Raw genomic sequence first — 13,385 nt, 5'->3', positions numbered from 1 at the left:
TGATAATGAATATCAAAATTACATCATATACAGTATCTGGATTGTTAAATGTCATATTGAATTCAAATTTTTAAGCTAATTAATCAAGCAAAACAAGATATCAAAATTTTGACTTGTCTGTTTTCAGGTTATGGTCTTTGGGCCTGTACTTATTTAAAATTTTAAAATTAAATGTTAATATCACATGATTTGTCAAAGTAAACACATGTGGCATGAAGTCATAAAAATGTGTCAATTTTTATCAAGTAACTCAAAATCATGCTAGAAGAAAATTTTAGCACTTTTATTTTCGAAAGAATTGAGTTTTATTACATGAAAATCTACTTAACCTCAATTTTCAAGTCAAGTTTTATAACACCTTTCTTTTTAATGCTATGAAAATCACGAAAGCACTTGTCAATCCTTGTTATATAAAAAATGAAAATCATAAGAAAAGCTGAATATCATGCTACCCGACACGATTATTTTACGCAACAAAAGTGTAATTTTTTAGAGCATCAAGAATAAAAATGAATTTTTTAAAAGAAACAGAGAAAATTGGAATTGTCTAGTATATAATAAAGTGAAGGTTATGAACTTTGTCATTCATTTTTGACCCCCCCCCTTTCGCTTCAGAAGCTATTTAATTTAACAAATCAGCAAATATTCCACGTTTTCATGCTTGCAGTGAATAAAATAAACTCTCTTCTTATTTCATGCCAATTTTCACCGCTGGACCCCACGTAGTTCTTGAGATGTACCCCCATGTCTGTTATTTCTAAGTAGGTCGTACATTTACTGGCAGGCCGATTTCTACTTTCGCTTCAAGAGTGAACATACTTATTGCACGATGCCATTACTATCATTAACATATATCAATAAGCACAGTTGCAAGAGAATATCACTTACCCTATTTATGTGTTATTTAATCCATTATAAAGACCCAAATGCAATTAAATTATTCGTTGTTTACTGGCTGTCTGTAACTTCCGGCCATTTTGTTTGTCCCGAGTACCCAAATGAAAGATGCACACTGATTGGACGATCGTTTGGCGGATTTTTTCGGAACAACTCTTCACTCATCCCGAATTTTCAACGTAAACACCCATGGATGAAGAAGCATGGCTGTCATTACCTGGTATTCATTTATTTTTTTTTTTAAATTCATAATGCTGTGAATTTTTTGACGCCAAGTTAAATTGATTATAGAAAATATACAGAAAAATTGAATAACACTAAGATCTGAGTCCAAATTATCAATAATTAAAATTATCAATGTTTAGTTGACGTGAAGGGGGCAAACGCATCAGACGACCCATGATAATATGACAATATACAATGAATCAATGGTTCTATTTTGAAAGATATTTCTTATGTGATAAAGTATTTCTACTGGTATATTATTTTTATATTAACATATTATATTATTAAAAGTATTATTTCTATATCCCTGCAATGCAGATGTACCTGGGAGCTACTTCAAGGACTCTATACCCCCCCCCCCTCCAGTATTACTCGTATTTTATATGACTGTAACCATGATGATGAAAAGTAGCAATTAATAAATAAATGAAAACTGAAGATATATCAATAAATTTCTAACATAAATTATACAAGCCTCAAATCATAAACTAAGTAAGTGCTACAACTCTTCTCTCATATACCGGTACTTTTCTTTTTTAAAACACCACACACCCCTCCCTCAAAGAAGAAAACTAAAAAATTTATAAGTGAATATTCTTTTCTTTATTATTCAGTATTCAAGCGTTTATGACTTGACAAGAATCTGCTTTCTGTGAGCCATTTTTTTATGTATGGACAAACATGAAAGAATATCTTTTCTGTACTGGTTTAACATGACCATCATGAATTTCTCAGTCAAAACTTTGTATAAAGTTTCTAAAGCATTTACTCTATCAACCATTTCATCTAAAAGAACAATAATACTCTGCGACTGTAAAAATTCAGCAGGCGGGGAAAAATTAACTGCATCCAGGAATAGCTGATAAAGTTTCCCATCACTGTGTATTTTTTCTTTGCATGCTTCATAGATATTGTTACCATGAATGTTTAAATTTTTCTCAATAAAAACACTTAAACACAATTCACATACAGACATGAAGAAAAGAAACATTTTGTCTGTTATATTTGTGAGACCTCTTGAAATGTTCTGTTTGACAGCTGTCTCTACAAGTGTCTGAGGAAGGGATGAAGTTGCTCCAAGTATAACTTCATTTTCTCTAAAGTTATCTAGGATCTGTATTATTGTGAATGCTTCATCATATTTTTTCTGATTCGACTCCCCTATCTTAAAACTTCTTTGACGAAGAATTTTGTTGTAGTGGTGGCGTGTCTTTGCCACACAGTAACCCCCAACATATCTCACTTTCCCTAAGCTTTCTTCAGTAAGACTCCTTTTTTTAAAACATTTATCTCCAATTTTGTACACTTTTTCCAGCTGACCAAGAATAAACTTCCTAATATGAACAAAAATATTAAAAGCAATATGAGCCATAACCTGTGGTGATACAGGATTAATTTGATGCACATCAAAAAACATCAGTAGGGTACATGCCTTAAATTCATCAGAAGTTTGAAATTGATGACACTGTTTGAAAAAATGTGAGAGTTTGTCTGGTTTTACTGCTAAGGGGTTTTCCCTATCAATTTTTAATGACTCCACACACTCGGTCATAACACTGAAAGTATGACTGCAAAATTTTTTTACATCATAATCAAAATTTCCGGTCAAAAGTGTATCTATTACACAATTTGTTTGCTTTTGTACTTTAGTCTCTGCATCTTGCACATAAATATTTGTCAAAATTGAATGGATATCTAATCCCTCAGGCAATTCAATCCCTTCTGAATCATCAGTTTGAACATGTTTCATATCATCCAGAATACTGTCAATGTCACCGTGCGAGTCTTCAACATTCTCCAACATGTCATGTTCCTGTACAACTGGTTCAAGATGATAATTTTCTTCAAATGCCTTTTCATTACACCTGATTCTGAAAAGAAATAAAATATGAATTAAGTGTCTGCAAAATGAAACTGTACAATGCATAATGACAGAATATTGACATATATAAACATGCTTTTAGATTAAATTGCAAAATGTTATACATTACACTAAAATAAATCCATAAGGCCAACCCAGTTCAATAAATATTTAGTAAATATATATCAGTGTACACTTGTATCTTTAATTACTTTATGATCTGATTTTAAAAAGGGGGGTTATTTTCCTTCATATGATTAAGAGGGCTGGGTGGTTATGGCCATTTTTTGACTACAATGATCTCCTTTAGAAGAAGAGCTCCATATATAGATATACAAAAATGAATTTTGAAACTAAATTGTATGAATTTTTTCTTTGCTGCCAAATGAAAGTTGACAGCTTAATTAAGGCATCATATCTGAAAAAATAATAATTAGTTAAATCAGTGTTAAATTTTTTGACCCCCAGCCTCCTTAAAATTTGTTACTGAGAAATTTGAAAACACGAAAATAAATTTAAAAAAGGTCATATCCCGAACAGAATGGAAATGGAATTTATATACTAATGCATGTACAAGTCTTTGCTACCCCAGAAACATGAACTTTTTATATTTCTTCTTTCAGGCTGCTTAACAGGCTAGCAAAAGAAGATGGCAGTGAACTTGACTTAAACAATGTGTTCCATCAATTCCAATTTGAAAATTTAGAGGGGAGCACAGAGAATCATGAAATAAATTTAGAGTGGTTTTCCAAGTACCTAAGAGCAGTTTTCCCTAATGTTGTTGTGAAACGAAAGACTATCAATAGCAAACAAATCCGCATTATTGAAAATATCAAACTTAAGTGTTTACCAAATTTTAGCAGAGAAAAAATAGATTTCGATAAACTGGATGAGTTAATTCCAAGATTTGTTGTCATGAAAAAGAGAGAGAAATCTGTCCTCACATGTTCTGTCATTTCAGGATGTAAAAGCAATGGGAATGATATCCTCAAAAGTGTGAGTTTTAACCTTGATGGTACATGGCAATTGTCTGTGGGTGGAAAAAATGTTGATCTTTATCCTCTTTTTATTGATCCTACATACCAGTGTGAAAAAGACAACATTCTGTCTATATTTCATGCTATTCAAATTTTGAAAGTACGAGGGTTGTTCGAAAAGTTCGTGGACGATGTCAATCTAATTTATATTACTTACTAGAAATTTAAAATAAGTACAATATAATATGTTAAAATATTTGTTTTTTTTATTTGTGATGTTTCATTCGATCCGATTTAACAGAAATCAATTTACTTCAGTTTAAAATCAACATGTTTTGTACCCGCGGAGCACACTTAACGGCAATGTAACTGCAAAAGCATCAGCAATCTGTAATTTGTACTTTCACACAGTATAATCCAATGCCCAACAAATATTTTAAATTTATTCTTTAAGAATTGTTTGTTAAGGTTTTAAAATGAGTCAAATGAAAACAGAGATAAAATTTTCAAATCCTCATCTGTGTTCACTTTATGCCTTTACTATAAACTCATTTGTTACATATTTCTTGATTCCTCCAACTTTTTTGGCGTTTACTCAGGATTTTTCCTAAGTAAAACACAAAATTGCATCGTTATTTGCTGCTCCGTGACGTTCTAAAACGTCATCGTGTTTGTCGTTTTCATTAAAGACGATTTATCTTCTCATGTCGATTACTTTTCAACAAAACAAAATATAAAGCCATAATTTTTTATACGAATCGATGTAACAATTTTGCAGAAAAATGACTTATTATTTAGTGTTTTGTTTGTAACTTGCCAAATTTTGAAAAAGGTAAAAATATAAAATGTTCTGCAATATTTTGAAGCAAACATTGGATTTATTGGTAAAATATTCCTACAAACTTGAAACAGGTGAAAAAGAAACATACAGATTTTGAAAACCCTCGTATGTGAGGGAGTAACTGCAAAAGCATCACAATCTGTAATTTGTACACGGTTCCATACAACAGAACTGTTTCAAAATGAGTCAAATGAAAACAGGGATAAGATTTTCAAACTACGTTCAGCTTTATGCGATAAAATCGTTCCACTTTTAACTAGAAATAATATCTGTGTACATTGCAGAAAAATGACATTTACAGAAAAGGGTAAAAATATAAATGTTCTGCAAGAAGAAACTTGTAGCCCAGAAAAGGATACAGATATCATTGCCGAAAACTTTAAGAAGATTATTCCAAATGCGCCAAAGGAAATGATTATGCTTCTGGTTTGTCAGGCAAAGAATATGATGAGGAATCCAAATGGATATAGATGGCCCAAGAAAATTATTGCTACTTGTTTACAACTGTACGACAGGAGTCCTGCAGGGTATGATTCACTTAGAAATAGCAAAATGTTAAAATTACCTTCTCCTTCATTACTTATTCTCTATAAAAGTTCAGTGAAACAGAAAATTGGATTTAAGGAAAAAATATTTCAATGGATGAGAAATGAAGCAGTTCGGTTAAAAATTCCAGCTGAAGGATTTTTTGGCGGCATAATCTTAGACGAGATGGCGATTCAGGAGGACTTGCAAATTCAAAAAACAACGGATGGGGTGGAACTAGTGGGATTTGTTGATAAAGGTGAGGAGGCAAACATTTGTTCTACATTGAGAGAGGGAGAAAAGAAGCAAAAAATAGGGAAACATATACTGCAGTTTGTCTTCCTTGGGCTAACAGGGTTTAGGTTCCCCTTCGCTCATTTTGTGACAGATGAAGTAAGGGCATATGACTTGCATGCACTGTTCTGGGAGGCAGTTGACAAACTACAAATGCATGATTTTACTTGCTGCTTTACATCCATGGATGGTGCTTGCTGTAACAGAACATTTTTGAACATCAATATAATTAGTCCTGGAAATATGATAGTACCAAGCCCATGCAATTTTGAGGAAAAAGTAATATTTACTATGGACTATTCACATGTGATGAAAAAGATAAGGAATAATATTCTCAAAAGTGGGGTAACCAAAGGCTGTACAAGAAATTTAACATTGACAGGAGGTGAAATGATTCAATGGCAGATGTTTCAAGACTGTTACCACTGGGATCAGAAGAATGCTCTAGAGATACACTGTGCACTTACAAATGAACATTTTTATCCTTCGACTTCCTCAAAAATGAGGAACCACCTAGCCGAAGATGTGCTGGATGACAGAATGCTCCACTTGTTCCAGATGTATCAATCTTCTCTTAGAAATGGACAGTCACTGAATGGTGTAATTCAGTTACTTCAGAAAACATCCAAACTGGTCCAGATTTTCCGAGATGTGCGGCCAATTCAGAGTACAGATGATCCAAGATTACATGAACTAATAAGTGTGAAGGTCTGGTTTGAACAGTGGAAAAATGGAGCCAAATCATCTAAAGATCTTTTTTCTAGAGAGTGTAATGAGGATATTGAATCATGCATAAATGGATTTATTCAACTGTGCAATTACCTACTAGGACGCAAGGATGTCAAGATATTAATAACACCAGCACTTGTGAATTCAGATGTAGTAGAAAACACATTTTGTCAACAACGTTCCACATATAATGGACCAAATTCAAATCCGAATGCCCTAGAATACAGAAGAAATTTGAACAGCATAGTTCTTGGTCAAAGAATTGTTTCAAAGAAAGCCAATGCAAGTGTTAGCAATGGTCATCATGTTCAACCATATACTTTTAGCAAACCTGGTCCATTAAAAAGGAAATCATCAGAGAAAATGCCATTATCAAGACCAAAGTCTATTAGAATATAAAATAAATATAAAAACAGAAGTTTTTATAATTATAATGAACTTGGACTATCATTGAATTGAATGAAATAAAATATGATAGGACTAAAAGATTTAAAATGTCTAAAGGATGATCGTGAGTACCATTAACTTTGAATTGTTTGATTATAAAGCCACCATAACCCTGTAATGTTACATATACATGTATAATAACAAAAACAAGCAAATAAAAGAATTGTCGTCACCTGTTTTTGGTGTCTATGTGGATGAGATGTCATTTTAATGAGTCAGACATATTGTGTCAAATATGAAATCATATGTAATTCAGAAATTATCACTGAAGTTGATTTTTTTTTTCAAAATAAGGTCAATCTTGATGGTCAAAGGGTCAGAAATCATAATATGCTCGAAAATATCTTGTCACAGGTAATGCACATGTCCAATATGAAAACCCTATCTCTTCTCAATCAAAAGTTATAAGGAAAATTAACAATTTTGAAAAGTAGATTAAACTTCAAGGTTAAGGTCATAAGGTCAAAAATCATAGTGTATTTAGAAAGGTCTTGTCACAATTAAAAAATTAATCCATTCAGTTTTGTTTTTAAAAGCTATTCAACTTACAATCCTAGAATATGTGAATAAAGAAATGGTATATTGTTGAACATTGTTCCATGAAGAGTAATTTTGATTTTAATATGTAACAGTTGTTAATAAAATATTGCATACAAACCTTGTGTTCTTACAACAGCCAAGATCTGCATCTTGCGTCATTGTGAGTGTACATGTATCCAGGAACTTGAAAATGATTGTTGGCATAGGGATACAAGCAGTTTCATTAAAGTTGATAAGCCGCAGTCCTGTTGGGGACTTAACTCTACTCACACCTACCCCAAGTTGTCCAGGGGAGAAAATTTGTTGGCAATCAATTTCCACACTACAAATATTTAAAGACACAAATTATGTCAGGATGATAGAAAGCTTACTCAAAATTTCCTTTTTACTACTGTTAAAAGCAGGATATTTTTCTTCACACAATTAAACACAATTAGTTATAATAATACAATTATTGACATGATATGATGACAGCACATGATTTGTAAGACCTGAAAGTGAAATTGTCAGAGTTAAATTTAAAAAAAAAATTAGAAGGGACAGGGGAGATGCAAATGCTGTCTGATAGGAAAAAATTATTGATCTGCCCCCATCCTTTTTTTCATCAACTCCTTTCACTTATAGATTTGTACCTACCATTCAAGTGTCATCCCCTGGGCTTTATGAATAGTTAAGGCAAATGCAAGTTTGACTGGAATTTGCTTTCTCTCAGCAAGATTTCTTCGCAACACAGGACTGAATACTGAAATAAAGTTTTATTTTAATGAATATAAACTTGAAAATATTAGTAATTCTATTTTTTTATTTTAATTTCAATAATTAAATTTCAAAGACTAAATTTGTTATTTTTTTATTGGATCAGTTGAGCAAAACACTCAAGTGAGTTAACATTTTTCTGTCTGGAATCTGTCTGTTGTCTGTATACTTCAGTTAATTGTTACATGTATGACTAAAATGTTAAACATTTTTTATTTATACAAAACTAGCATCCTTAGGTTACAGATATTAAGGGAAGATGATTTACAAATAAAGGAAATGTGTGTTTTATTCAAAAGATCAATGTACTGGGTGATTTAGACAGTTTCCTTAAAAAATGCTATCACATATTGAAGTTATCACATCATAGGCCCTGGAGCTAGGATAAGACCAAAAAAAGGGGGTTAAAGTTTAAGGCCAATCCAAGTTCTTTGTTTATCATCTGCAGGCGAATTGGATTTTAGGTTTTGAAATTAAAAAACAAACACAAATTAAAATTGATAAACAAATCTTTGAAGTGCAATTTATTTTTGGGGGGATGGGAAACTTTCTTATTTAAAAAAAAAAATTGCATCCATTAACCAGTAGTTTGACTTACATGTAGTTAATTACAATGTTAGAAGAATTCTTAAAGGATAATTATAAATTCTAGAATTGTGCTTAAATTGTTATGTTTTTCCCTTATGGTTTGTGTGTTTTTTTCTGGATAGAAAGAAAGGATTTCAAAATTAGGGTGTATGCTAAACAAAGAAAACGTTTGAATAGCCATATGAGGAGGATACATTTGAATTCTTAATATATCCTCATTTTAAGAACATTTGGACAAAAGGATAATAATTAGTTGAAGGAGTGTGGAAGCATTCTCAGGTATTGCAGATTCAAATTTGTCAAAATTTTTATTTAACCCTTAAATAGGGCCACGGGTAGGACAGGGCATACAATATAGGGACAATTTAGACTCTTTGTAATAGTTAGACCATATTAAGTAAAATTTTAGTGGTTAAGAAGGGGCTCGGTCGCTTCGCTCCCTTCGCCCCCTTCTTAACAACTAAAATTTTACTATTATCTACTGGTAACTTACTTAGAACCTATCGCGCTTTTTCATTGGCTAATTAGTCAGCCCGAGTTTCTGCATAGACATGAAATCTTAACAATTAAGTGATCAATTTAATAGAAAATTTAGCAGCTGTTGATTGGAGGAAAAAGCGGGTTAGGTTCTAGATAGGAATTATGCTGTCCGAACATTATAAAAAGCATGGCTTCACACAATTATTTTTTTAAAACATACCAAGATCAGCATGGCCAGTGATTGTGGCCCATTGGCCTCTTAATTTGTTAAATAATGTTTTGACTTTTGTATTCAATTAAATGTTGAATTTGATAAGAATGATCCTAAATCACTGCTGTAAAACTGTCAGTACAGTTCAATCATTTACTGTAGATTTATACTTAATTTTTAGTAGTAATTTTGAGTACCTGAAAATCTTTCTTGTTTCATCTTGACTGTTTCATCAACAGAAGCAAAATGTACCACTGGGCCATCTCTTTCACAGGACATAATAGTTCCCTGTAACCCATTTACAAGCTTTTTTGAGAGGTTTTTCAACAGAATAACAGGGCAATCTTTCTTCAGCCAAAGAACTTGTGGTGCTGCGACTCGAGACAAACAAGAAATATCTCCGGAATCCTCGGCTAAATACTCTGTATGAATCCCTGGCATTTCAAAAAGACACTTTCTATTGTGTCTATTTACTAATTCATTTGTTGCATAAAGCTTCACACTTGATGGAACATGAAGTGGTCTGTCAAGGCTCTGTAAAAAGTTCTTTGATTTCTGACTTAAAGAACCTCTAGCTATTTCGTTGATGGTGCATACAAATTCAATATCACTTTGTCTCACAACATCTTTTAAAATGATACGATGTGGAAATGCAGTATCGAAGAGTGGACTGAGGAAGCAGAAATTCCCAGCATCATTATATATAGCATTTCTCACGGGCGGCAACTGCATGAAATCCCCACAAAGAACTACTTGGATTCCTCCAAAATATTTGGGTTCATCTCGCAATGAACATACCTCTTCAAGTTGTTCAAGTAGTCTTTGTGACAGCATAGATATTTCATCCACAATTAAAACATCTGTTGCACATATTCTGTTATATACGTCCTTTTTGTGGTGTTTGACTATGCTTTTAATTTCACTAGTATCATGCCTAAAACAAAGGATTCAGATTTTAAGCAAGTTCATACAATATTATTGTGCTAGCTTTACAATCTCATCTATAATAAATAATCTATTTTAACTTTTAATACCTGACAAGAATGTCAGTATACATGAAATTAAGCTGCAACATATTTTTGAGTAGTACAAGTATACTGCATACATGAATTAAGGAATGCCAGTGGAATGTGGACATATAGCATATAATTATATTATTTTTACATATTTGCACAGAGTATGAAATTCATTTGAATAAAAGATAACAAACCTGAATACAATCATAAAAGATATTGGTCATCGTTTATATAGATGAATTTTTACTAAAATACATACTCATGATCTCCAGCAGTGGACATGTGTGAATGTTCACAATAAATTATTAATTATTGCACAATGCATGTAAATTAATATATTTGTTTATATAACTCTGAAAAGAATGTAACAATGGGATATTTTCATTCTCGTCAATAAATAGGGATAGATCTTGTTGAATGACAATGGTTCAATATAAATAAACTGTTAATTCATTTCATAGAGAAAAAAACGTGTGGCCATGGACCTGATATATATAACATGAGACAAGGATAACAATATAAATATTTTTTTTCTTATTACTTGTATGCCCTGATGGGCCCCAAACTGGTATTAATAAATCTTATCTTATCTTATAAACTTTGAAAAAATTACCTTCCATCACCCATACCAAACCATTCTCACAATTTGCTCATGACCAGATTTCCTCACCTGAGTTGCTCATGTGAATCACGTGCAATTTAACATGCAAATTAGGTGAAATGCTCACGTCAGGGTTTATATAGCATTTTTTGCTCACGTGAATTTTTGCTACCTAAATATTGCTCATATGAGTCTCATGAGGCTCATGAGACTCATATGCAACAATTGCATGCTCTTGGAACAGCAACAATAGAACAAAATTCAGACATGTGTGAATGTTACATTTAAATAATGCATGCATTATTATGTTCATGAACTGATTTAAATAAAATTATTATAATTATGCTACACATCAATCAAGGTATTATTATCAGTAATGCATTAAAAATATCCAATGTAAATTAATATATTTTTGATATAACTCTGACAGGAATGTAACGATGGGCATTTCCTTTAAATGAGTGCCAACATCAGAACTCTGTCAATGCAAAATCTGGGATATTTTATCTGCAAAAAATTTTGAAGTTATAATAAGTTAGTATATTTTCAAGGTTCCGTTGGTCATGAAAAGTCAGTCAATAGAAAAATCATATGTATCAATATTTAATTAGCAACTTAAATACATGTAATTCATAGAATACCACACTGAGGCTGTTAATGCACACTCTGACCTAATCTGTTTTTACCATATTTATTGTTCTAAATTAATATACTACAATGCCTGATAAAATTCTGCATTAAATATATATCAAACTTAAAAACACTGATAATTAACATATAAACATATCATTTTTTTTAATTAGTATTGAAATGAGAGGGGGATAGTAAATTTCAAAGCACTTACCCTAGCTATTCTCAGATCCTTTGAAATTTTCCTTCATTTTGTGGCTGCACCAAATATTATAAATCTTTAAAAAAATACATACATTTGTAACTTTTAAAGGTTGGCATTTTTTATTTCAATGTCTAAAACATTTTGTCTTGAATTAACTGGTCTGAGAAGGCGTTCAAAAAACGTGTGACCATGGACCTACTGCCCCTCCTTATATAAATTATTTAGAAGAGGAAAGCATTTTTAAATTGATGGGAGATAAAGATTAGAAGCGCAAGAAATTAAGATATTCCTGCCTGGTCCCCAATATCAGGAAGTTTTAACACTTAACACATGGTCAATTAGTTATAAAGGCTTGGGAAGTCTTGGACCACATATGTCAAAGTATTGTATTTCCTCATGAGCCTCACGTGAGGAATTGAGAAATTCTTTTGTTTTGTTTCTTGTAATACTTTTCCTCACCTTTTGAAAAAATTACCTTCCATCATCTAATCCAGCCCAGCTGTGAATAGTGACTGCATCAAACCTCGAAGGAAAGTTTGTACAAGCTATTCCTGTAGTGCATGTTAGCGCAACTTTTTTTTTGTTATGAAGACTTTCAAATATATGCGAAAGTAGTACTGATTTCCCAGTACCTGCTTGGCCTCCTACATACAAATTGTGACCCTCGAGTGCGATTTTTAGCGCACGTTGTTGTCCATTAGTTAAGTGCATCTTTTCATCCATGGGTGTTTACGTTGAAAATTCGGGATGAGTGAAGAGTTGTTCCGAAAAAATCCGCCAAACGATCGTCCAATCAGTGTGCATCTTTCATTTGGGTACTCGGGACAAACAAAATGGCCGGAAGTTACAGACAGCCAGTAAACAACGAATAATTTAATTGCATTTGGGTCTTTATAATGGATTAAATAACACATAAATAGGGTAAGTGATATTCTCTTGCAACTGTGCTTATTGATATATGTTAATGATAGTAATGGCATCGTGCAATAAGTATGTTCACTCTTGAAGCGAAAGTAGAAATCGGCCTGCCAGTAAATGTACGACCTACTTAGAAATAACAGACATGGGGGTACATCTCAAGAACTACGTGGGGTCCAGCGGTGAAAATTGGCATGAAATAAGAAGAGAGTTTATTTTATTCACTGCAAGCATGAAAACGTGGAATATTTGCTGATTTGTTAAATTAAATAGCTTCTGAAGCGAAGGGGGGTCAAAAATGAATGACAAAGTTCATAACCTTCTCTTTATTATATACTAGGGGGTCAAAAATTCAAGCGAATTTATTTGTATTTCGGTTAATGCAGTTTGGTTGTTATGTGTATTGCGAATGGAGAATGCACAGGGGGGGGGGGGGGTAATACCAACTGGAGACAGGCATCTATCGTTAAATGTGGGTATGTAAGAAACGAAAACCAAAGGTGTTTAAATGCTGTCTTAAGATCCTTGCTCCAATTTTTCACTCATGGAACACTAACAATTGCCGTTGGAAAGCTGCACGACACCCTGGGTCATTGAGCAGTGAGGGTCCTTTTTCGTGCCAGCACCAACAGCGACAGGGAGGG

The 13,385-nt window shown here is 32.6% G+C and overlaps 1 protein-coding gene across 1 annotated transcript; it reads right to left on the bottom strand.

Annotated features, from left to right (window-relative positions):
- Positions 1–614: 614 nt before the first annotated feature.
- On the bottom strand, positions 615–13,077 carry LOC134258565 (uncharacterized). The gene is made up of 5 exons (XM_062741119.1): positions 12,299–13,077; positions 9,569–10,305; positions 7,973–8,078; positions 7,455–7,658; positions 615–2,993 (listed from the first exon to the last, which is right to left on the bottom strand). Exons 1-5 carry the CDS (start codon positions 12,544–12,546, stop codon positions 1,748–1,750), a joined length of 2,541 nt encoding a protein of 846 aa, XP_062597103.1. The 5' UTR covers positions 12,547–13,077; the 3' UTR covers positions 615–1,747.
- Between the last annotated feature and the right edge of the window lie 308 nt (positions 13,078–13,385).

Source organism: Saccostrea cucullata, unplaced genomic scaffold (genome assembly GCF_032062105.1).
Source record: "Saccostrea cucullata isolate Sc308-1 unplaced genomic scaffold, CSIRO_AGI_Scuc_v1 ctg11631, whole genome shotgun sequence".
NCBI lineage: Eukaryota > Metazoa > Mollusca > Bivalvia > Ostreida > Ostreidae > Saccostrea > Saccostrea cuccullata.
This window is presented reverse-complemented; position numbering and strand designations above follow the sequence as displayed.